This window comes from Bactrocera neohumeralis, chromosome 5 (assembly GCF_024586455.1).
Source record: "Bactrocera neohumeralis isolate Rockhampton chromosome 5, APGP_CSIRO_Bneo_wtdbg2-racon-allhic-juicebox.fasta_v2, whole genome shotgun sequence".
Lineage (NCBI taxonomy): Eukaryota > Metazoa > Arthropoda > Insecta > Diptera > Tephritidae > Bactrocera > Bactrocera neohumeralis.
This window is the reverse complement of record NC_065922.1, coordinates 69,632,501-69,659,235: the sequence shown is the minus strand read 5'-3', so window position 1 is coordinate 69,659,235 and position 26,735 is coordinate 69,632,501. Positions and strand designations below refer to the sequence as shown.

Genomic DNA, 26,735 nt, shown 5'->3' with positions numbered 1-26,735 from the left:
AAAACAATAATGTAATTAGGTATCGGGTTCATAAGACCCATTCGCACTGTTAACAGGTTAAACTTATCTACAAGTAAATCAAAGCAAAGAACTTTTGTTCAAGCTTTTTTTGCTCTAATTGAATTTTGTAAGTTATTCCTTATGATTTATGAAAACAGAAATAGTTTTCCTCTCTTTCGAATATTTTTAATTAATCCTTAACCCTTACAAACCTCGTATTTGTAATAATTGAACATAATTCCTATGAGTATCCTGCAGCACTAAAAATACGTATTAATTTCTTCAAAAGTGTCAGATATTTTTATATAAGGCCTGGCAGCGCCTGTCACTATCGGCGGGTTAAAGATATATACATGTAATTGAAAATAATACGATTTTGAAATATTTTCTCAAATTAAACTAATAAAATATAACCAATATTATTATGTATTACAAAACAGTGTTTTGTTCATAACCCACAAGGCATGTTGTTTTCCCATTAAAATTTAGCTTTAACCCTTAAATGTTCTGACATCCGTAACAATTGCCTACAAACTGCATCAAACTTTGTCATTTTATTTAGTAGCTTCCAACTATAAAAAGCTAATTCTATGCAAGAAATAAAGCACTAATTGTAATTGATTTTAAGTTCGGGTCTATATGACCCACTGTAATTATCGATAGGTTAAAATTATTGCAATAAGATAAAATAATTTTTAATTGGCTGATTTTCACTCCGTTTTGATTTCAGCGAATGCCATAAAAACTATTTCTCTCAGAATTTTTTCCTTTTTCAAAATATATCTTAACCCTTAATTGACAATAACGTACTGGAGACGGTACAGACTCCCCTATGTACCCACTTCCAAGAACAACATTCAATAAAGCAACCAATTTGTAGTGGAAAATAAAAAATATTTGTATGCGGCTACGGTATTCATGTGTTGTTTATATGTATAACATATCTCACAGTCTCTTGTGTATTTTTAACCCGATATTTTTACCGTATTCTTTCCAGTATTATTGAATCGTGTGTTTGTGTAAAGGAAAATTATGCGCAGCAAAAAGTGCATATAAACCGAAATAGAGTATACCAGTGAACCAAAAATTATTTAAAATTGTGATATATAAGTATATACGAACTAAAGGTGGTAATAAACAATTTTGCCAACCTAAAGGATTTTTAATGTCATTAAGAGAATAAAGTGTATTGCCAAATTAAATTTATTTATTTATTTATTTCGTTGACATTACCTTTGACCATAAGCTTCTGGTGCTTATTCAACTGACTCGTTGCTTCGGTTCAGGCTGCCTAGTAGAATACAACCTCTATTACCATGTTATAGTTAGATAAGAGCTTAGAAGATGCTTAGAGTAATATATTAGAAGAAACGTGGACTGCAACGAGCGGTCGAAAATTAACACTGAACCGTCTCAATATTTCAATGTGAAACCGCAGTTTTTTATTACAGTTTTTCTGCAAGAGCTCTCAGTTTGTTATAATACAACAGACTGCCTTCATTTTGCAACTCTCACCTTGAACCTCTAGTTGCTATATCGAATATATTATTGAGTTGAGAGTTAAGCCCTCAAAATATCGATTCACAAACTAATAAATCGGATAGTTTCGTTCACACTGGGTTTCAGCTGAACTTATGTGCAGACCAGGCCTTAAGTTAACATGTTTAAAAAATTATTGAGGAATATTTTATGTAGCTACAAAGCGACAAGACATGAAGTTCCTGTCTTCCGATTTGAAAAATTTTCATCAGAAGTCACCTACAAGTTCATTGGGAGTTTTAAGCGCTTTATATATTGATCCCTGCTCTACCCGGAGTTAATGAAAATTCTATATTCATATATGGATTAAATAAGTAAATTTTCAGTTACCAAAATCCAAACTCGAACTTACTTATCTAACCTACCGGTTGAGGATAATATATAATATAATATATCAAACACGACTCGCATGTTTGCTTGGTTACTTTGCGCTTGATATTGGCGTCTGCGTATTTAAAACAGTTTTTAAGAAGCTTGCGAACCCCATATACGTATGTAGTATGCATATATTATACAAATATGTAGATAAGTATGTGTCTATCCACATGTGCTTATATGTATTTGTGCACTTTCATCTGTCGAACAAATGTGAATTTGATGTATCCGCCGCACACAGGGGAAATCAAATTCATATTAAATGCTGCTACGGCTACGAAGCAAGAGGGCAATTTAACGCTGGCTCAAAGAAAAAAACAAGAAGAGTAGAAGTAGCGTAAAAAATGAAAAAGAGGCAAACTTTCGGAAAAAGAAAAAAAATTATAAAGTTATGCTTGAAAGAAAATGAAATTAGCGCAAGTGTGAAATAAGTGTAATCGAATGACATTAAAGAGCAATTAGGGGAAAAGGGTTATATGAAATGATGTTATTTAAAAGTAGTGTTGAAATGTCTTTAAGGGTTTCTTGTTTATATAAGCGAGTGTTAGGCAAGATAAGTGTTGCGAAAATATCGAAGTTTATTTCGGCTTTATTTCCACACCAATTTCTTAAGTAGAGATATGTCAAAGATACGAAATTTGTCTCTCAAGATTGAAATATCCTATTTTCACAGTTTTTTAGCAAAGATTAGCGTTACTAAAAATGTATTTAGGACACCTTGGAGTTTCTCTACTTTGAGAAACATTTTTGACATTTAATATATGAAGCTTTTCTGAATTTTTAATTCTACTTTATTCTTGCTTTCAAAAGAATATTTACATGTATGAATCCATACATTTCTTGGATAGCCCAGAGGGAAATACATTCGACAAATACATTTATACTAAATATTACTATTGCCTATACTAATACTATTTAAATACTATTTCCAAAAAAATTATGGATCATAAACACAATCTAATCATTCCTTAAATCCCACCGTACTTAGACAAGATAGCTGTGTTGAGCAAGAGTATAACATTTCCCTTGTTTTCGATCTAAGTCGACAGTATACTATTCCTTCAATGACTCTTGCCCAAAATTTTGTATTTCTGAGCTTTTTATAAGACAAAATAGCAAGTCGAAGAAATAAAAAGTAGATTCCCCGAAATTCTTAAAAAATTTTATTGCAATATTTTCATAAGAAGATTGTGTCTCCTCAACTAACTGAAGTCATTGTGGCTTTATTGAAACCTAAGTTTCTCATTAAGTTTTTCTTTTCGGTGAAATTCATAATAAAATTACCATAAGGCTTTATTTTAAATTTATATTTTAACCTAAGAAAAATCATATACAGATTTTTGCACTCATTTGTGCACCTTTGTAAGAAAAGGTGCTGACATTAGATTCTGGCGAGATAAGGTTTGGAACACCACTAAAAACAAAACATGTGGTATGGATGCTGCCTGTAATCTCTTGTTAGAGCAATATCTCTGAATTTTGTAGTTATATTAGGGGATTATATCCCCTTATGAATTTCAAAAATTCGATTTTTTTTTTTAATGTACATCGAGTGTAAATATATTCAATAATATACCCCGAAATTATGAATTTGATCCGGAAAATACTTTTGGGCGATACGAAAGTCAGAATTAGTTAACTTAATGTAATCGGCTCCCAAAACTTTAAACATGTTTTTCTTGAAATTCTGTTTTAAAGTCTTTGAGAAAATATATTACGTACTTTCTAAAGCCTAAAATTGTATTATATACGAGCACATGTATTATATTGAGTTTCGGTAACAGCTGTTAAGGTCACATTGAAGTTATAGTACGCAGTCCGCTGTTTACCTTCCAATGTTTTATACCAAGGTCTATATCTTATCTCTCTTTGAAGCAGTCAACTCAATTTTTTTTTTAACCAGGGTGGATCTTCCATAACCGTAAGAACTTCAGTCGAGGAATATATACTTTCATACATGTACCAAAATGTATTCTTCTCATTTTTTATCACTTTTTGCTCTAAACGAAGCCACTGTACATAAAAACACAACGGTAAACAATAAATAGCTCTTAACAAATTAAGTCATCACAGTTTACAGTCAACCAAACTAATTAATTTATAATAGTATATCTAGATATATAGATATATAAATATATACAAACATTTATTACAAGATGACAAAGGCGAAAATGGCAGTAAATTGAAAACAAAAAGGAATAAGAAAAATATACAATAAAAATATATATTTAAAAAGACTTCCGCCGACTACATGAACTAAAAAGCATAAAAGTAGATACATTGTTGCGCACTAAAATGGCAACACAAAGCAAAAGAAGAACAAAAAACAAGGCGATGAAACAAAAGAATTTATTTGACGCTACTTTGCTGCAAAAACAAAGCCATCTAAGTAAAAAGTAAAAAAGCGTATATGAAAAGTGAATTTCAAACGTAAATTGAATGAGAAATAAAGTAACAAAAAGGACAAAAAACTTAATAAAAAGAAAATCTAACAAAAAGAAAAAAACATAATAAAAAGCAAATCTAGCAAAAAAGAAAAAAACTAAATAACAACAAAAGCAATAAAGAAAATCTAACAAAACTACCCAAAAAAAAAAAAACTAAATAACAACAAAGCGTTAAAAAACAACCAACAAAGCTACAATATTTAGCGAAAACAGTAATTTTCTGCTACATTGCAGATTAGCAAAGAATTTCATTTTTTCGACAACATTTAAGTTCGTACAAAAATTTTCTTTCCACAAAATTTTCATTTTCTTTTTCCGCTACATTGCCTGCTTTGTTTTGGTCAGCGAACACATAAAATGCACAGCTTGTTTAGCGAAGAAAAAAATCACCAAGCGCTGAAAGTGAGCCGCTGCTAATTAAGAATTCCTGCAGATTTATGCTACTCATTAGGCTATTAAATGCGGCAGTCAGTCGCATAGAACGCGAAGCAAATGCAACATGACAAGATTTTAATTAATTTTTTGAATTACGACAAAGGCATTTAATGGCATAGCTGAAGGGCAGTGAGCAAGCAACACTTGTAGGGGATGATAGTGTGCTGAATGTGTTTGTATGTGGGCATTTGTATGTATGCGTGGCATATACATACATATATGTGTATATATATAAGCATATGCCTCAATAATGAGTAGGAAATGTATACATGTACCCAATAGCCGAAATTTGTACACAAAACTTTTGTGAAGCATTGACGTACAACAATGTTGCGTATACGCACGGGTTGGTCAAAGCCGCATACTTAACTTTTGGTGGGCAAAGTATTTAATTAAGATAAATTGTGCTTGCTTTTTTGCGTGTGAGAGTAGTGATATATAAAAAGATATGTGAAAATATGCGCAAAGATAAAAAAAAACAACAAAGTGTCAATGAAAATAAACTTTTTCGAGTTTATTGTAGTAAATAATATTGCAAGAAGTGGACATATACCTAAAATAATTTACGTACATTTTATATTTGCACTTATGTATATATATATATATATATATGTATATTTATTGAACACGCAATTTTTTATACACATTGTAGGCTCCAGTTTTGCAGTGAAGTATGTTATATCAAACTTTTTGACTTCTGCTTTGCATTTAAAGACATTCCTTCGTCTCTTAAGCACTCCAATTTTATAAAATAATAACTTTGAAAGCTGAGATATGAATATTTCTCTTTTACAGAACTTTCAAAATATATTTTTCCTTATAATATTTACAAAATAATAACTTGAAAAGCTGAAAAATGAATGTTGGTGATTTAAAAAGCTTTTAAAAGTTACTTTTCTTGATAATATTATCTATATTATAACATAAATAGACTAGTTGCTTCAATTAGACGCTTTTGGTTGGAAGAAAAATCATTTGAAAATATATATTTAATATACATATTTATCATTCATGAAGCCTTAAAGATGTATTTTGAAGGAGTAATATAATAACTCAATTATATCAACCTTTACAGTTTCTGCTGTTTGCTGCTTTCTTCTCTCGGACGTTCTCAGCTATCGAAAAATATCATTTAAAAATCTGAAATTTCTATATACATTTTTTTTTATATATTTTCTCTTGTAAGATAACCATTTTGGCTTCAACTTGCGAGTATAGAGTCTGTCTCATTCACTCAAGCGCTCTCAGTTCGAAAAAAAATCATTTAAAAAGCCTTATTTATTATATTTATCATTCATGAAGCTTTGAAGATGTAGCTTTAACAAGCTACTTTTGTTTATTTGCAACTCACAGATACCAGTTTTGCAATTAACTTTCTGATATCAACCTCTATAGCTGCTGCTTTGGGGTACAGAGAATGCCTTCTTCTTTCGTGCGCTCTCAGCTGGAAAAACAAATCATTTGAAAGCACGAAACAATGTATATTTAGCATTAATAAAAGTCTTTAAATTATGTTTTTCCAAGTAATAACAGGTAACCTCTATACCCGTAAGCTACTAGCCTCTATATCCGAAAGTAGTGGCTATTTCGAGTAGCCTCTATACTGAAAGTAGTAACTATTATCGAATTATCGAAGCTATCTGTTTCCCTCAAGCGCTATTAGTTTGAAATAAGTATCATTTAAAAGCCCAGATTCAATATATTCATCACTCATAAAGCATTCGAGTTGTATTTATCTTTATTAATAAGCTGATATCTTTCTCGTAATCAAATCTGAATCGAAAGTGGACAAGGCAAATCGAATAATACATTTTTCCACTGAACAAGTAGACTTCTTAGTCTCAAAGCAAACAAAATTTTCCAGACAAAATAATCTCTAGTTCAAAACTTGACGCACTTTACTCTAAACATCCGTATCTGCCATATTATTCCACACAAGTGTCTCTAAATGCACTTCAACAACTTTTAAGCAAAAAATTAAGCTTTCTCCCAAACACAAATCTTAATTGCTATGCGCTCTTCCACAACCACGCCCTTCATTATCCATTGCACACAAAATTAGTGCAGAGCACTAAATAAAACTCCCAACACTAATTTCGCATTTGCACGCCTTAAAGTATGCACTAATTTAATAACGCATGGCCGCCCAGCAAAATAAAGCAAAACGAAACGAGTGCAGAGCACAAATTAAAATGAAAGGCTGCCAGGCAGTAAAGCAAATGCAAAGAAAAAGTAAAGCACGATAGAAAGTGTGTAAGCTGTTATAGGAAAGAGCGGTGCGCAAAAAAGTATGCTACATTATACAGTTGTAGGATTTACGCTAAGCAGCGTGCAACAGCGCCTAGATAGTCGAGCATACAAAAGCAAACAGACAGGCTTACTTAGCAGCCGCAAGTGTAACAAAAGCGCAGCGCAGCAGTGTGTTGGCGCCGACAAAAACAACGGTGTTGCGCCTAAAAGCAATGCATATTTACCGCAAAAGCGTTGTGTGGCGTGCAACCGCCTCACTGGCTGCATATATGTGCGGACGCGCACAAACAATGTAGCGCATTTTTGGTAATCAAGTCGAGTAAACAGACACACGCGGCAGCGCGCTTATTTCCAGTGTTGCCTTTGCGCTTGTAACGAAAATTCAAACTCGTTTTCTAACGTGCTGCTGTACGACAACAAAAAGCACGTTTTTTCAGCTTCGTTTTTGCTACACTTTTTCAGACGCCTCCTTTTCCATGGCTTTAAGCCGCAATTCGCGCATTTTTCCTTTTTTGTTGCGCTCTTGCTTTGCTTGTTTACCTACATGTGTGTTTATTTGCCTTTTGTCTTAGTCGCCACAACGTCTGCTATACATTTGAGCTGCCTCGCCTACAGCCACAAACACAGCAAGACACACACGTGCGCACGTTTAACAACGCTGCTATGCTTTTGCCATTCTTGCCTCACTTCGTTGGCTGTGTCTATGCGCGTGTCTATTTTTTTTTGTTCTGTGTTCATGTATGTGTGTGTGTGCGCGCTTAGGTTTATCTATTTTATTATACCTCAACGCCGGTTCACTACATATCTACATGGCAGCGCATGAGTGCGGTTGCTTTGTGGCCTAAGGTGTTGCTGTTAAGCTGAGGCTTGACTTAAATAATTACGTATACGCCAAGGCGTACGTGGCGTGAGCTAGTCTTGTGCAAAAACTACTACGTTTGGCTGTATAAGTGTCTAGTTGGGGTTGCAAACTGCTTGTACGTTTGCTGTCTGTCGTTAAAAGTGTGGACAGTTGGCTTTTCAGCGCGTTCGCCTTTTGTTTGCCGTTAGCTATATATACACTTGTATATAAACCACACATACACATGCATAAATGCATAAATATTTGTATGTGTAAACCACTGTTGATATTTATGCTGCATTCTAAGCACTGTTGGTTTATGTCAGCGCGTAGCACACTTTCATTAGTTTCGGTTGTTGCCTCTTCTCAAACACGCTTTCACCTTTTACTACTTTCACACTCAGTTATCGCGTGTATCTTGCAGCACACTAACACACATTTGGTGGAAATACTCAACGTATAGCAGCATTGACAGCTTCATGCTTCCTTGCACGGCTCTAATTTTCCTCTATTTGGCTGTTGTGCACCCTTTTCCTACTTCCTTGGCTTCCCTTCTTATTTATTTCAACGAATTTCATTCACATTACATCCTACTCTGACACCTTTCACTTTACTTTTTTTATACATAGCGCACATATATCTTTCTTTATATGCTTTACCCTTTCTCATACGCATTTCTACCTTTCTTGCCTCTATAGATTTTTATATTATTGTATATAATCCCTCCCCAATCCATATCCAATTTTGTCTAAGTAAATATTTTCCTCCACTTTTTTCTTTTTCTCTTCTAACCACTTAGTTCTAATTTCATTAATTTCAATTCCATTAGATTTAATACCTTTAGTAGGTAAGTAGTTGCGCAATTTTATTGCGAGATTGTACTACTTATTTTCACATAAATTTACCGTTAGTTAAATAAGCGCATATGTGATTACTTGCGGTTTAATCCTTTGAAATGTTTGGCAGCGGTTGAAATTTTTGGTCGTGAAATATGGGGAAAATTTGTTAGTACTCTTTAGTGTATACGTACATAAAGGTACCCTGTAAGTAAAATGATTCGCAAAAGTGCTCGAAAAACAAAAAAAAAATTAAAAAAAATGAAAATGAAAATGGCAAACCCGAAACTCGAGTTACTAGAAGTGAAAGATTTCGTCGTAAGAATTTGTTAATAACACGGGAGTTCGTTTATTTAAATAAGATCTTTTCACAGAAGAAGTCAGAAAAAAAGGTTTCATTTAATACTAATCTTTTATTATTAAGCTTATTTCATTAATATTATTTGAATTAAGTTCTTCACATAGTTGGCAACTCTGCTAAAAAAATAATATTCTACAAAAATATTTATTAGACATGCTTAAATTGTAATACTTTAATATCACATTTTTTAATATTTATATCAATATAGGTGAAAAAATTTAACAGCTGGCAACTCTCCCAAAAAAAAAATTTCATTGTAAAGCTTAGTCAGGATTGCATACGCATTGTTAAATTTTCAATTAATCACAGATATTTAGTTGAAAATTTTTAAGCAGGTGGTAGCCCTGCCCAAAAATAGTAGTCCAAAACTGAAAGCTCTTCAATTTTATACTTTTTATATAAATCTGAAAACTATTTAAAATGATAATTATGTACATATGTATATTGAGTTATTATTAATTTTCTCACATTTATTTAATTGCTATTTTTTAAACAGCTGGCAACCCTACAAATAAATATTTTCCAAATAAAGCTGAAAGCTTTTTTAATTGATGCGTAGTTATAATGAGCTTTTATTAATTTTAGTACAGTTATAATATTTAGTTAAATTTTTAGCAGGTGGTAACCCTAACCAAATTTTTTTTTATTTAATAACACTCAAAACTCTTCAATTTTATACTCAATTACATATATTGCAATATTTTTTTGCATCGGAAATATTTTGTTTAATTTTTTAAACAGCTGGCAAGCCTACTCAAAAAATATTTACTGCCTTAATGCATTAAACTTATTAATTATATTAACGAAACAAGTTTGAAGCTCTTCAATTTTATACTTAATTATATTAAAGTGTTTGTATTTTTTGACAGTTATTTAGTTGCATTACGATGTAAAGCTGAAAGCTATTTAAATTGATGCATAATTTCCTTGAGGTTTTATTAATTTCAATTTTTAAGCAGGTGGTAACCCTACACAAAAAGTTTTTATTTTTTATAACGCTGAAAACTCTTCAATTGTATACTCAATTGTGTTTAATTTTTTAAAGAGATGGCAACTCTACACAAAAATATGCACTGTTTTAAGGCTTTAAACTTATTAATTTGATACTTACCTACATACATATATTTAACGTACTACTGTTTGTTTTAATACCGTTAATTATTTTAATTTTTAAACAGTTGGCAACCCTACCTAAAAATATTTCAAATTTTATTTCGTAGAACTCTTTAATTTGATACTTAGTTGTATTTTAACAAAGTTGTTTTATTGAATTTTTTATTAGGTGGCATCCCTACCCGAAAATATTTTCAAATTAAATTCCCAAAAGTCATTAATTTGATAGTTCACTATTACTTTATATTCTTTATATAATTTCATCACAATTTATTAATTGAAAAATTTAAACAGGTGGCAAGCCTACACACAATTTTTTTGTTAATTTGAAACTTGATTTTAATGACATATTCTTTACTTTATCAAAGTTATTTATTTAAAATTTACAAAAAGGTGGCAACCACGCTAATCTTTTTTCGCAATTCATACGATTGAATTCACAAACCACTTTTTGTTATCTATCCATCTATACCACTATTACGCTGCATATACCCACTGTCCTTCGCATTGAGAACTTTGTAATTGTGTTTCAACAATCTTATTTCGACAGTGTTCGGATTAATAATTTGATAAAAATTATATTATACAATAATAATTATATTATTGTTTGTCAAAGGGATCGTTCATCCGTCTCTGTCTGGTCAGAAGATAAATCACTGCCAATTAAGAGCACTAACTTCAGTTAATTTTAACATCATTTAGAGCACATTAGTAAGCCAATAAAATATTTTTGGAATATATCAAAAATTCTCAAAACTTTAGGGGCTTACACTTATGTATATTCTGTTCTTATGTATATATATAAGATAATATATATTATATGTATATAGTATATAAGAATAATATATACCCTTAGATAGTTCAGAGCGAAATCAAAAAGAGGAGAGGATCTAGGCTGTTCAGTATATATTAAAAATTTGAAAGCCTAAAATTTACTGTTTTTATAAGTACCCCAAGACATTGAGAAAGAAGAAGCAATGGCACTCAACATATAGAAAGTATCAGAAGTAACCTCAGAATGAGCTATTTGGCAGAAAAGATTATTCAAACACCAAAGTGATTGCCTCAAAACGAACAAAGCCTCAATAAGACTGGAGCAAATGTGAAATTTTATGATCAACAAGCAAGCAAACGATGGACAAAAGTGTAAAACATATATAAATGATTTATAGAGCAGCTATATACACAATTTATATATGTTTTACGCTTTTGACCTTTGCTTACTTCCACTGATCGTAAAATTTCACACTTGTTCCAGTCTCTTTGAGTATTCTTTCATTTTTAAGGCGATCGTTTAATAATCTCCAATTCCATTTTAATGAACAAAGCACACTTATTCCTCAAGGAGAGCCAAGCAAATAATATATAAGCAAACAAAAATATGTATAAATCCAGACTTTTTTGTTCAAATTTTATTAAAAAATTTCGAAACTTTTTATTAAGTTGTAAAAACATCGGAAAATTGCATTGCATATTTTAAAAAAGCAATCAGCCTCAATAGAACAGTCCCACAAAAACAGCAATGCGTCGATTGATGTACATATGTATATAAAATGCTGAAATAACACGCACACGCAGCCACACCTACAACCACAGAGTCACCTACATGCGCACTTTAAGTAAATAAAGCAAATCGCAATAAAATGCAAATAAACAAAATGTGCACTCGCCAAACACTCATATGTATGCTAAAATAAACAAATTTCAAAAGTGCGCCTAAAAGTATGCAAAGTATTTAATGAAAAAGCCATTTACGGCTGACTTGTTTGGCAAGCGCGAAACAGCCTTGCGGCCAGCTTAGCTTACAAGCAAACACGAAGCATTTTTGCACGATTTTCTTTCATCCGCTATGCTGTGTGGGTATGAGTGTGAGTAAGCGCGAGTTTTACACGACAGTACACGCATGTGTGCTTGCCGCTTGTATATATTTTGTTTTTTTATTGTTCACTTTTTCGCATGTGTATTTTAGTGTTATTTGCATTGGCGCCCAAATGTATGCAAATAAGCGAAATTTTGTCACACTTGTGCCGTTATGAGCATGCAGACAGCAGCCAAGCATAGGCTGACAGGCAGCTAGTCACAATATATAGTACAGCTGCTGACACAGGCCATGCAATTTTCGCGCAAATACAATAATAAAGTAAAATAAATAAACAAGCGTCGTAAAAAGTAAAAACAAAAACAAAAAAAAATTTATAAAAAAAATAAAGTGATAGCAAGCGGTATAAAACATGCTTACAGTGCGTATGGCAAACACCTAAAGTTATACACTCACACCAATACATAAATGCATATGCGCCTCGCATCAGCTGTGCGCGTCGTTAAAACGCTCGTATTTGCCCCGTCCACTGTTCGGTTGAGTACTTAAAGTTCTTACGCACGCATTTTTGCTAAGTACACGCACTTACAGAGTTAAGCTCCACGCATGCATCAACACATGAACACACACATAAATACATATACATATACATACATACGTATATACATATATACACACATTTATTCGCTTTTGCGCTTCTTAGCTAGGCCTTTTCCGACTTTATTTGCTTTTGCGGTTGTTTTCAACACACTTTGGCCCGTTATTTGCCGAAATACTTCGCTTGTGTCAATAGCTATTATGAGCAGACATAAATCTGCCAACAGCAACATTATGGTCTTAAGTGTAGTTAAGAAAGGTACTTCTTCTGGATTAAAACACAAGTGTGAGTATAACGCCCGAGAGCTTAAACTTGTATGGCACCTTTCAAAGCAGCAATATTTTAAATTTCAATTTTTTTGGGGTAAAGAAAGCTTTAAGAAGGGGAAGGTGTGAAATTTTTTTTATATATTTTTGATATGTAAACTTTTAGGGTAATTTCTTAACATTTATTAAAATTTTAATTTTTATAAATAAAATTGATTCATTTTTGGCAACTCTGTTTGAAATGAAATACACTAAAAGTAAAAAAAAAATTAATAAAACATGTGACAACACTGCCTAACATTTTTTAAAACTTAAAATTTTTTCATTTATTACATAGTAAATATTAATTTTAAAAATGTATATTAATTTAAACAAATTCAGATAGGTGGCAACACTACATAAATATTTTTCAAATTAATTATAAGTAATTCAAATATTTGCAGATCTTATTAAGCAAACCATTTTTTCCATATGCCAAAGTTTTTAATTGATTACCAAGATTCCCAAAATATCTATTGTATTAATCAAAAGATTTTTATTTTCATTTTTATACAAAAAAATAGATAGATGGCAACTCTATTTAATACAAACGGCATTTAAGTACCCTTAAGTACATATTTCTATTTTTTTCTAACTTTTAAACTTACTGCAATATTGTATAAAATAAATATATAAAATAAAATAATAAAATTAGTACGATATATGGCAGCTCTGTTTCAAATGAATGACATTTAATTAACCATATATACATATACTATTACAAATAATATTTATAATTTTAATATTTGTTTAAATATAAACACCTTATAAGAGTTTTTTTTATTTTTTTTTTAATACTGCAAACAAAACTTATGGCAACTCTGCCGAATATACTATATATTGCAACTATACTTTTTAGATAATTTTTTTCTGTCAAAATTTCAATTAATCCAGCTTCTTTAATATAATCGAATTTCTGTAAGCAATTTTAAAATTATTTTTTTTTAAGAAAAAGTAATAATTTATGGCAGCTCTACTAATTTTTTATTTAAAAATTTTTTCTCTAAAAATTTCAATTAATTCAGCTCCTTTAATATAATTGAATTTCTGTAAGCAGTTTTAAAATTATTTTTTTTAAGAAGAAGTAATAATTTATGGCAGCTCTACTAATTTTTTTTTATTTAAAAATTTTTTTCTGTAAAAATTTCGATAAATGTAGCTCCTTTAATATAATTGACTTTCTGTAAGCAATTTAAATATTTTTTTTTTTTAAGAAAAAGTAATAATTTACGGCAGCTCTACAAATTTTTTTTTACTTTTGCATGTTTTTCTAACATCAAACTCTTTTTTTTTAATATTTTTAATATTTTAGGTAACTTTTTAATTTATAATCCAATATAAATGGCAACCTGGTTTGAGGCTTTTTTAATAAAAAAAAAAATATTGACGTTTTAAGATTTTAACCGAAACCACTAAAAACGTTGCTAAGAAGTATAATCCCTTGATAGAATACTTAATTATTTCAGAAATCATAGGTGTATGGTAACTCTGTTTCAGTTAAAGGTTACTTTTAGACTTTCAGTATCCTCTAACTATTGTTTGTTTGCTATTGTCCTAATAATTAAGGGTAAATCCCTACATATTTGCTCGCCTATATTTTATTTTATTTTTTGCGATCTTTTTGACTTTCAAACAATTCTGGTGGCAACCTTGATTGGTTTTATGCTTGAAAAAATATACCATAAATTCACAGTTTTAGCAGTAATAAACCGAAATAAAGATAATATATTTAAAAATTTATTAGCTTTTTGGCAGGATAGCCCAAAATCCTAAACTAGCACTTAAATTATTTTCATTTTCTAGAATACTTCGTGATAATTTTAAAATTTATTTTCATTATCATTATGTTAATTTATCAAAAGAAATTGGCAACTCTGGTGTGTTTCCAATTATTAAAAAAACACTCTCTAAAATTACAAAAAATATTCCAAAAGTCGTTTGGCAACCCTATCAATTAAAATAACAATAATTAGTTGGCAACCCTAAATTTTTTATAATTATTCCTTTTATTGCTGTCTGATTTCTTATGTTCCCTATAGGATCTTTGGGAAAAATATATGTACATACAAATAAAAATATACTACTAAACAGCAGTTGGCAACCCTATATGGCAAACTTATAAAGAAATTTTCTTGTTTCTTTTTTCAGTTTTGAATAGAATATAATTTTGTGCCATCTAATGGTGATTATCTAAATATTTTATTATTATTTATTAGTTTTCGAAACGGGTGGCAACCTTATAAAGACATTTGCGTGTTCTTTTCAATTTTGTATAGCATATAATTTTGTGCATTTTTAACGGTGATATTTAATTATTTTATTAGTTTTCGAAAAGAGTGGCAACCTTATAAAGAGATTTTCTTGTTTCTTTTTTTTTCAATTTTGTATAGAATTTAGTTTTGTGCATTTTTAAGGGCGATATTTAATTATTTTATTAGTTTTCGAAAAGGATGGCAACCTTATAAAGACATTTTCGTGTTTTTTCTATTACTTTTATCAACAAATGTTTACTAAAATACGAAAGTTTCATTTTCGTATATGTATTTTCCATTAAATTTGTAACCCAATAGCCTTAGAATTCATAAAAAGTCGGTTTTGGAGAATTTACAAATTTTTATTACAAATTTATACGCGTTCTTCAAACTCTTCCCAATAATTCGATATTTTTGTAAAAGTCCACTCCAACCACTGCCCTTTATATCAGCATAGCTTCCAATAATAACACTTTGTTGTTGTATAGACTAATGGATGAATTTTATTGTGCCAGAAATGCCACTTTTAATCTGGTGCTCTTACAAATTCCCCTACAATCAGTGAGCCCACAAATGGCCAGCCGACAAACGAGCAGCTGACCACTCAGCCACATCACTAGTTCGTTTAGATAATGGTTACTGATGGCTACGAACCAGCGATATTGCTAATAGTTGCCTAAAAACTATTTTCGAAATAAAAAATTACCGCTTTCATTATAAAACAAGAGCGTAGGAATATACTGTGTGGCATAACCAAATTTCTTTCACCACACCAGCATACTGCGAGTAGCAGTTAGCAGCACAGCTGTGCTGTGCAGTGTTGCATATATAGCGGCTGCATATGCGGTGCAATCTCGCAGTTAACGCAGTCAAGCGTTACGTTACGTACGCCATATAGATGTACAAGCTGTGGCTGTGGCGAGTGCAGAAAAAGTTGTCGTTTACATGTTTGTGTATGTGTATGCTTTTTTATTTGTTGGCGGCTTTTGAACTCTGAAACGCGGCGTTGCAATTTCCGCTTGGCCGCACATTTTTCAGCCGCCGGATATGCAACGAAAAACCAATCGAGTTCAAATCGCAAAATGAATGGCAAAAGTTTTGGTAAAAATAATAGAAGTGATTGTCGAGTTACAAGTCAATGGCTATGTTTGCCCAATAGCGGTGGTGCTGGTGGTTTCGGACTCGCCTTCGCTAAAGGGCTTCTACATAAATGAGAAGGTATAGTTATAGGATGGCATTTTTTCGTAGTCAGGAGCACTTTTTTATTGAAGAGTTTTTATAGACATGCCCAAAAGTATGCAAAAATATTTTTTAACGAACAAAATTCTGATGCATTGCTTACTTTCAGCTAACTTGGATAGTTTAAACGATGTGATATTTTTAGTTTCTTCTTCTTTCTTTATAGTAATTCATAGTAATTCATTAATCAAATACTCCACGCCTATATGTAGGCTGAGATTTTTTAAGTGCCAAGTTAACACTCTCTACCAATAAAAAAATGATGATCATACATACTACTTTAAGTATAGTGGGACGACAAAAATTTTAATTATTATTTATGCAATCCTAAAAGTATGCAAGATTTTTCCATAATTTCCTTCATTTAACTTGTGTCGTGAATATAATTCTCAAACGGTTTTCATTTATTCTTCTTCAATAATTTCTCCCTTATAAAGCTATCTTTTCGGTGTATATTTCAAAGCACGAAATTATATCCAGAGTTATGAGATAATATAAACACTTTCTCGAGATAATCATGTGTTTCTTTTAGGCCAAGGTTGTTAGGTTATAACTTTCTTAAGAAATAATCTTAAAGTATTTCAATAACGGCCATCTAAAGAAATTTGGATCTTAATCTGTATTCAAGGAAATTTAAAAACCCCTTCAAAACAATTTATATTATTATCTAGTTGGTTGGTGTCATCTTCCGTTTCCAAAACGTTTTATAGTATCGAAACTGCTTTAGGATGTTAACTCGACAACACCTACTGATTCGAAAAGTGTTTTTTTTTTCAAATTTTCCATAAACAAAAAAGCTAGGTTTCACTTGAAATAAATAAGATGAAGGTTCTTCGTTTTAAGATAAACTATATCTCTACAATGCCATGTAACCAACTATTCAAAAATAATATATAAATATATTATTATTAAGAGGTTTCTTTTTCCACTCCTTTGACACTATAACCATGGGTCGGTATAAACCGAGAACACAAAACTTCACTAGTTGCCCATATCCTTCGCGTGTCGCACCAGTTGTACATCCCAAGTGCAGACAAGTCACTATGCAATGGGATGCGTAAGCATTCTTACTTTCGTTGCCCATCCATGAGTCTCGAATCGAAGAATTTTTGCTGGTGCGAGTGACCTGGCCTTAACAGCGCGTTCGTTGGATTTTTATACGCTTAACTATATATATCTTCAATATTCATCGTTCACACAGATGGCTCCAAAGATATTCTCTCAAAAGCTCTATGTTCTTTCTCATCTCGGTTCGTCATAGTACATTTTTTTGTGCCGTTTAATAGGGCGGGAATGATAAAAGACTTATAGAGTTTCACTTTTGTTCATCCAGAAAGAGTTCTGCATCTCAATTGCCTATTGACCCCAAAGTAGCACCTTTTGATAAGAGTTATTGATGATCTTCAGGCTAGGATTTGTGGTGGAACTTATAGACAAAGTCCATCACATTTTATAATTTACGGTTGCCAACAGTGACGTAGTTCTCAAGACGTGAGAAGTATTTGTTTGACCTCCTTTGTCTTGCCCTCGTTTACCACAAGAACAACCTTCTCCGTTTCTTTGTCTTAGCTGGAAAAGACTGCGCTGACCGTTCTGTTGTTAAGGTGTTGTTATAAAGTGCCACTGCGATTCAGATTATCGGTATGTAGCACTCTTTCCGGCAATATATAAGCACACAAGAGATTCAACTTCTCTGAAACTTCGTCTAGTATCAAACAGCTCGGAGAAGTCCTTTCCGATTTTGAAAGAGTTAATGGCATAGCCATATGATTTTCTCATGGATACTAAATTATCAAATTTTGACATGACATCATGTCTGTGTTGTTGAAAGCTGCTTGGAAATCAACAAAAAGATGAAGGGTGCTTATTTGTTTGTCGCGGGGACTCTCCAGGATTTCACATATTGTGAAAATCTGGTCTATGTTGGATTTGCCACGTCTAAAGCCAGACTGATCTAATTAGATGATTACACTGAGTCAATCTGTTTGTCAAGAGTCTTATACAAGATGTGACATGTTGTGAAAATTTGTATTAGCCAGGTCTAAAGCCACACTAATTAGGTTCAATTACATGTTTCCAGTGAGCTAAAGTATTCTACACAATATCTACTACCTGTCCGCGTTCCTTTACCTTTTCTGTTGTAGCTTGGTTTTATATTTATAACAAATAAAAGAGCTCTCCAAGTTTCAAGTAGTTTTCGAACTTTTAATGGATTTTATGAGAAGTTTAGAAGAAAGTAGAAACAGGAATGGAGGTTTCTCAACACTTGCTGAGGTCTAACAGACTTTAAGAAAGAAATATTTTTGATCTGGATACAGCTCCAACGACAACAGCTCTGTTATAGTGGTAGTGATTATCTGCCAACTGAATTCTAAAGTGTCTACATAATTTTTTGTTTCAACAATGAAGCGTCGGGGGAAGCAGAGGAAGAGGAAGACCTCCACTCTGTTGAAGAGATTAGGTGGAGAAGGAGCTGGCTACGCTTGGAATATCCAATTGGCGCCACGTAGCGAAAAGGAGAAACGACTGGCGCGCTGTTGTTAACTCGGCTATAATAGCGTAAGCGGTGTCTACGCCAATTAAGAAGAAGAAGAATGAAGCGTTGCAATGCTTTTTACATAGTACTATAGAATACAGCGCGCCAAAATTTCTAGTCTTCATACAAATATTCAACAAATTAATTAAATACTTAATATTTGTAGCTTCAAACTTACTGAAACTATTGACTGTCAGAACCCTGAACTAATACCAAATAGAAACTAAATTCGAACTTTGCAATGATTTCAAACAATTTCTGCTAAGTAATTAAAATAACAGTACTAAACTGCAAAACTTTCTAAAATAAAACTATAAACTATTGCTTTACCTTTTACCGCGCAATTTCGCCACAAAACAAACATACATTTAGGTGCGCGCACACATTTTGCACAACTCTATTTGCTGCGACTCGAATGGCATGCTTTTGAGCGCCACTTTTACTTGTCAAAACAATGTACAATTTTCGTTGAAACTTTAACGGCGCGACGTCTTTGTGGCGCACACATTATAGCTGTTGTGCGCCTAAATATATGCGACATATTTGTAGCATTGTTGCGGCAGAGAGTAGTTCAAGGGCTTTACTTTTTAGCAAAGTGCAATTGGAGTGTAACAAAATACCCGTTACTGTCAGCAGCAGTACGCGGGTTACTCTCTTGGCCACGCTGTCCACCATGTCGCGCTATATAAATACAGAAAGCAGCTAGCAAAGCGCACAGAAAGTTCGTCCACATTGTTGTGACGTAAAATTCTTTCTAGACAAACAAACTAAAAGTGCAAAAATAAACATAAAAAAAATAACTCACCAACATTTGTCGATTTAATTAAATGTGCAGCAGTAGTGGCGTCTGCGTGCGCGCCTAAAAGCAGACTTGCACACATACGATTACATATGTTTGCTTTTGACTGGATTACATTTTCACATTCAGCGACATACATACTTACACGTATGTATGGCTAGTATGTGAGTGCTCACCTTACAATGCCTGTCACGAAGTGTTTGCTTTTCACTTAAATTCCACACACACGCATACATATACGCCGACAGCAGCGCATACAAATTAAATATATAGCGTTTGTATTAAGTGAGTGCGCGCTTTTATTTATTTATTTACTTTTATTTCACTTATTTTTACGTGTTTGCCGCCAAATCCAACTCAGCGCTGAAGGTTAGCAGGTCCGCGCCGGTTGTTAGGAGCACCAAGTAATATGAGCTTGCTGCAAAAAAGTATACATTTGCTGGCATGTGAAGAATTTGTGCAAATATACATACTGACACATATGAAAAAAATATTTATTCATGTGTTTTTGTGTGTGTGCGTCTATGCAATAAAGTGCTTTGGCATATTGAAACCTTATCTGACAGGTATGCAGGCAGATTTTGAAGTATGCTTTTATGTCTGCGCATGTTTGTGTTTATGTGTGCTTTGAAGTGAAATTGAGCTGAAATTGCGTAGACGCGCGGATGTATGCGTGCATTTGGCATACCATGAGCAGCGCGGCAATTTATTTAGCATACATGACTGAATATATGGCCTACATTTAGGAGTATGTGCATGTACTTTGGTATGAGAACATCAATGCTTGACTATGTATGTAAATGCAACTGTAAATATATATCTGCGTTAGTCAAGGCTAAATTAAAGGGTCAGCTATACGAAAGAAGAGTTATATGCAGAAATGTTAATGTTTTAGCGTACAAAGCTGCTGCTTTTCTTCACTAACTGTTAAAAAACGAAGAAAACCAACAAAAAAAAACAGAAGTTCCAATTATTACATTTCAAAAGCTATGTGCGCTCAAAGCAACAGGCCAGCATTAAGCTGTTTGGCGCCCCTCTGTGTCCAAGCTTATTATTTAAGGTACTATTAGACCCTCAAATTATTATTACTGATGGTGTACCAAAAGTAGAGGCTTCTGACAGATATTCCTGCTATGTAGGTTGCCTCTTATATTTCAGGCTTAGAGCACAAAAAAACAAATTTTAAGCCCAGAAAATCGCTTTATTGGTTTTCAAAATATTATATTATATTAGATACATGGTACTTTTGCGAGCGTTTGTACCAATTATCAAAGAACTTTTGCCACTCTGGTTGAGGTATCGCCAAAACATGCGTTATAAACGTATCAACCGCATCAGCTTTTGTTGGATTCGGCTCATCTTGAAACACCCATACAGTAGTCTGGTGTTGACTTTCGGGCTCATATGTGTAAATACACGTTTCAACATCTCTCACGATTTCATAGATGTGCTTCGAAGCAACGCTATCGTATTTTGTTCACATTTCTCCCGACCAATCGGCACGAGCCTTGTTTTGAACGATCGACAAATTGTGTGCTTCACCGTGTACAAATATGTGCTTTTTTACACTCAAATGTCCAGACAATATTGAATTTATGTGGGACCACCATATCCTAATGCTGTCTCTATCTCCGGAACTGGCAAATTAGTTTGCGCACAGCATCAGTAGTTTCCAGAATAATAACTGTTTTTGGACGACCTTCAAGAAATCTGCTACCTCGATCGAATTCACTTTTCCTTTGCTAAGCACTGCTCTTTGATGAAACTTCATCGCCAAAAATTTAATAAGGTTCATCGATAGACTGTTGCTTAGATGATCCACATCGAAAGCAGTGAAAATTAATCGCACGAAAGTGTTCGTGATTTAATTCCATTTTTTGCCGAGATGAATATTTCAAGTTACTGTAAACAACACAAGTAGCGACCGTATGTCAAAACGTTCTTGGCCAAACATTACGATCAAGTTGTCAGTTTTTAGATTGCAACACTAGTGTTATATGTCAGTCAAAATGAAAGGAGCAGTGTTATGAAAAATACCCGCTTATAGGTTGTCATTCAGGATACTCTCTTAGAGATTGTTAAAAAATATGAACTACCATTAAAAATTCAAAGTCCCCTAAACTACAGCTTCAGTTAATCGTCTTTGTGCATTATAATTGGGTTTAGTCCCTTTGGCTGATTTCTCAGACGTATTTCTAGTACACAAAGCATGCTCTAAAGCGTTCTGTCGAAAAAGAAGTCGTGCTAAATTATCACTTATTACAATAACAACATTATCATTCCATTATTTTCGATGAAAATTGGATGTTGGACGGAAAAAAATTGAAAAGAGAAGCCAACCGAACCAACCAAGATGGTAGATTTGACTAGAAGATTAGTTAAAATTACTTGTACAATATTTAAAAGAGATCCACATAAACCTTTTGATATATTTTTGAATGGTTCCAAAAATATTAACTCTGCATGCCCGATATCTCTTGAAAAATATTTATATAACTTTCATTTTCTTTTTCTCTTTTTGCAGTTTCTTTAACATTAAAAAATTAAATCGCAAGCAAACACAAGCTGCCTGAAAGCACTAACAGTTACATCGTCAGAAACTTCGAAAATGATGGACAGCACATTAAATCACACCCCATCTACCGTAATCCCAATAACCGTTGCATAACAAACGCAGGCACTAAACCTCTCATTGCCGCAACATGAACATCGAACAGCAGAAATTCCCACCACCACCAACGAACTTGCTGTCCGATAGCGGTTACACCAACGGCTATGCCACACCCAGTGGCAGCAGCATTACCACAACCTCAGCAGACACATCAGCGTCGTCGCCTGCCTCACAGACGACCACCTACGTGAATATACCGATTATACCACATGGTCAGCTGCCCGCATCCACGTCATCCACATCAACCGCCTCACCACCGCTGCCGCCACCACCACCTTCAACCATATCAATGATGGCGGGCGGTGGCAGCACACCGAACAGTGGCGGTACAAGCACCTTCAAGACACCATTACTGCCCATGCCCACGCTCGAGGACATCGAAGGCGGCCTGCTGGCTGTCACCACAGCTAATGCGCCCACCCCAATGCCTGTCGGTATACTCAAGTATCCGAATGCTGCCGCAGCGGCCGCCGCAGCATCGGTGGCAACAACACCACTTACACTGCCACCATCGACGTTGAGTATGTGCGGCAGTGGCATGGGTCCGGGGCCACCACCGACGCTAATGCAAGCGCCTGCTCTATCGTTACCCGCCTCAACTGTGTCTAGTGGTTATTTGAGTGGTGTTACCAGTAGTTATCAATCAGCGTCACATGCGCAACAGCAACAACAACAGCAATTACCACCTGCCACACTCTCACTAAACAGCGATATGCTGCAGCATCAGACGACACCAATAACGGTACTTTCATTGCAGCATTCCACGCAACAAGCGTTACCACCACCACCAGCGCCCTCTGTGGGTCTACTCAATAGCAGCAGCGGTGTTGCGCTTGGCTTAAATACGAGCAGCAATGCCAATATGGGGCGTAATAGTCACCAATCTAATACCACCGTTGGTATGGGCAGCTCCGGTGCTGCAACAACAAGCAGTAACGTGGATTCAAAGCGCTCGGCAAAGTGCTGCGGTTGTTTCGGTAGTAGCCACTCTTCATCAACAACGAAGTCACAGCACAAAAAGCATCGCAAACAGAAGGCACAAACAATTTGGTCCGCTCTGTTAACGAATCTGGGGATCTGTGCATTGCTGCTAGCCTACACTTTATTGGGTGAGTAAGGGAATGATATCTAAATACAGTTAAGATTAAACAAATTTCATAATTTAGTGAAGATCTCATAAGATTTTAGATCATATACGCTATAATCGGTCGGAAATTCCAGCCTAAATAAGTTAGCTGGTTTGAGTCAGATAGGTCCAGTTGTCTGGGCTTAATCCATCGAAGTTTCATTGTAGACATAAGTTTAACGTTTTCGCAGGCTTTTAAGAAAATTTAGAATCTTTCCAGTTCTTTTTTATTGAATCCGTAGAGATAGTTTCTAAGCTATTTTACTTTTTTCGCTCAAATTTTCAGTTTCCAATACTAGTTTCTAGTCGAATCAACCTGACCTCCGACGTTTTTACTAACTCAAGTAAGCTGTGTTCTAGTAAGCAACTAGAAATCTTGAATAGTTGTGTTGTCGTGCCTTCTTTTTACCCATTCTTCTTCTTTATTGGCGTAGACAACGCTTACGCGGTTATAGCCAAGTTCTCAACAGCGCGCCGGTCGTTCTTCCTTTTCGCTGTTTGACAGGAGATATTTCGTCTTGCCCTCTTTCAATATCAGACCCATTTGCTTCGCTTCTTTGTCCAACCTGGAGAAAGCAGAACTAACGGTGCGGTTGTTATGGCCAATAATATCGACAACATCGGCGCACGCCAACAGTTGTGCACTCTTTTACAAGATACCTTCTTTATTAAGACCTGTAGCTCGAATTCTCATCCGAGGCTGCTTTGTTCTTTTCATTGGGGGTATTTTTACATTGCGGGTCCCAAACCCAGCGCACAACCCCTAGGGAGAGATATTTCACTTGTGTTCACTTTCTCACTTTAACTCGCCTTCACACAGCTGTTTATTAGCCGTAGACAGGAACAGATAGTTATCACTTGGTGCTAGATCTAGACTACAAGGTGGATGCATAAGAACCTCTCAACCAAGCTCGCCGATTTTCTGGCGGGTCATAAGTGATATGTGTTATTTGGCCTTATCCTGATGGAACACAATTCCTCTTCTACCGGCCAAAGCTGTTCGCTTGGATTGTTACTAACTTCAACTGGTGCAACTGTTGACTGGAGAAGCCCGAACTAAGAGTTTGACCAAAGGAAAGCGGCTCTTTTTAATTACTTCCAGCCAATTCTAACAAATATATAGCAAAACTTTCCTGACCGTCAATCATGGCTTAGGCACCGTTTACACCGGTCTACCGCAATTCGAGTATGACCATTTTTGTTTGACGTTGTCGTAATTTACTTTCTTTCCATCACTTGTAAGCTATTATACTGCTATTATACTGCCGATCTTCAATGGATTCACAAAACAGCCCAAGTCACAACTTCCAATTCAATTCAGCAATTGGCAGAGCTCCTCAATTGTGAAACTGACTGCTTGAGGTACGGCTGTAGACTTCTAAAATTCCTCTTTGAGATCCCACAAGCTTATGGTAGCTGATGCGTCCTAGTCTACAAGTTTATGGTAGCTGATGGGTCCATCACGTCCACGTAGATCTTGTGAGCAGTTTTTTAGTATCAAAAAAGACAGCGGCAACGTGAGGCCTTATCCAACGGGAGTCTTATTAGAACAATATTTTAATTAAATCTTTTAGTATGTATCCCTAAGTGGTAGTTAGGCATTCAATAATATGAGGCTCAACCTTTTTCTAAAATTATCTTTACAAATTTCATATCCACACCTTTAATGAAGTCAAATCACGTAAAAATTCCATAAATATGAGCACAACGAAATATAAATTATTTATTTCCAAGCACAACGAGGTCCAACCCAATCACAATTTATGCAGCTACACGCACACATACACACACAGACAGTCTACGCTTCAACACTTTCGCATACAAATTACCGTTAATTGTATACATCGTTCAAGCAGCAGCAACACTCGTAGCAGCTCAATTACAAATTGTTATAGTTGAAGCAACTTTTGCAAACTTAAATGTGCAACATTGGACAACAGGACAGCTATTAAGCGTAATACGTGACGCTCAAAGCAATTAAACTTGCGCTGCCAAGTGTAAAAATGCTTATAATTTTCAAATCTTACAAAGTCCAAAAAAAAACAAAAAGAAAACCAAAACGTGTGAGAGTGAGAGCGCTTCGGTAGAGTGTGCAAAATCTACGAAGGCCACAATAAATGCCTGTCTTACAGCAACATCAACTCAAGACGACAGCAGCAAGTCAACGCCGTCCACAACCGCAAGTTGACCAACACTAAATAGTCGATCACTCAGGACTCAGAGTCATGCCATGCAACTTCAGCAACGTTCATACAAAATAGCAATAACGATTATGTTGTCTCAAGGACTTGTGTTCACTTTCGCACGCTTGCTGCGTTAATTAACACTTACAGGGACTTTAAACTTTACACTTACATATTAGGGTGATTCAAAAAACAAAAAAACTGTCAAGTCTTAGACTCTCATATATTTCTATTTGATGTAAAAACAAGAGAAACTTTACCTTAGCCTCTCAAATATTTCCATTTAATATAACAACAAGAAAAACGTTACCATCAAGTGCACCGCAGCTATAATACCCTTCACAGCTGCACTTCTTATAGCATGAAAGGGTATAAAAGGGTCTTTAGCTTGAGTTTGATAGCCCAGTGTATATGACAGCTATACATATGCTAAAATGGTCCGATCTGAACAATTTGTTCAGTGGCTGTACTGCTGTTTCGGGGAATAAACCATGCCAAATTTTGTGAAGGTAGCTCTTCAAATAAAAAAGTTTTCCATACAAATACTATTAACACATAAATCCCTACATTATGTGTTGCTCATACGACATGGTGTACTTTGGGAATGCAGTACATTTAATCCATAGCTTTAACTGTGAATAACTTTTAATAGAATATTGGATGAAAAATATCACTTTTAAAAGTTGTAAATTTATTTGTTTTATTCCTCTTCTTTATTGGCGTAGACACCGCTTACGCGGACATACCCTGATTTACAACAGCGCACCAGTCGTGCTTCCCTTTCGCTCTTTGGTGCCAATGAAAGATTCAAAGAGTAGCCAGCTACATCTCCACCAGGTCTTTCCAACGGAGGAAAGGTCTTCCTCTGCATTCCCCGGAGATAAATATTCTAACGTGAAAAGTCAAAAACTATGTGCGTAAAATCAAATGATTTAGGCACGACTTATATGGAAAATAAAGAACTTGCTTACGTTGAATAATTTCAAAATCAAAATTTTAGGGGGTGTTTT

The 26,735-nt window shown here is 34.2% G+C and overlaps 1 protein-coding gene across 2 annotated transcripts in view; it reads left to right on the top strand.

Annotated features, from left to right (window-relative positions):
• Positions 1-26,735, top strand: part of LOC126758996 (uncharacterized) — a 332,624-nt gene that overhangs the window by 289,860 nt on the left and 16,029 nt on the right. For both annotated transcript variants that reach the window (XM_050473510.1, XM_050473509.1), the window contains one exon: positions 22,270-23,525. In XM_050473510.1, the coding sequence (XP_050329467.1) occupies positions 22,448-23,525 (1,078 nt within the window). In that variant the 5' untranslated portion in view covers positions 22,270-22,447. The remainder of the gene's footprint in view (positions 1-22,269; positions 23,526-26,735) is intronic.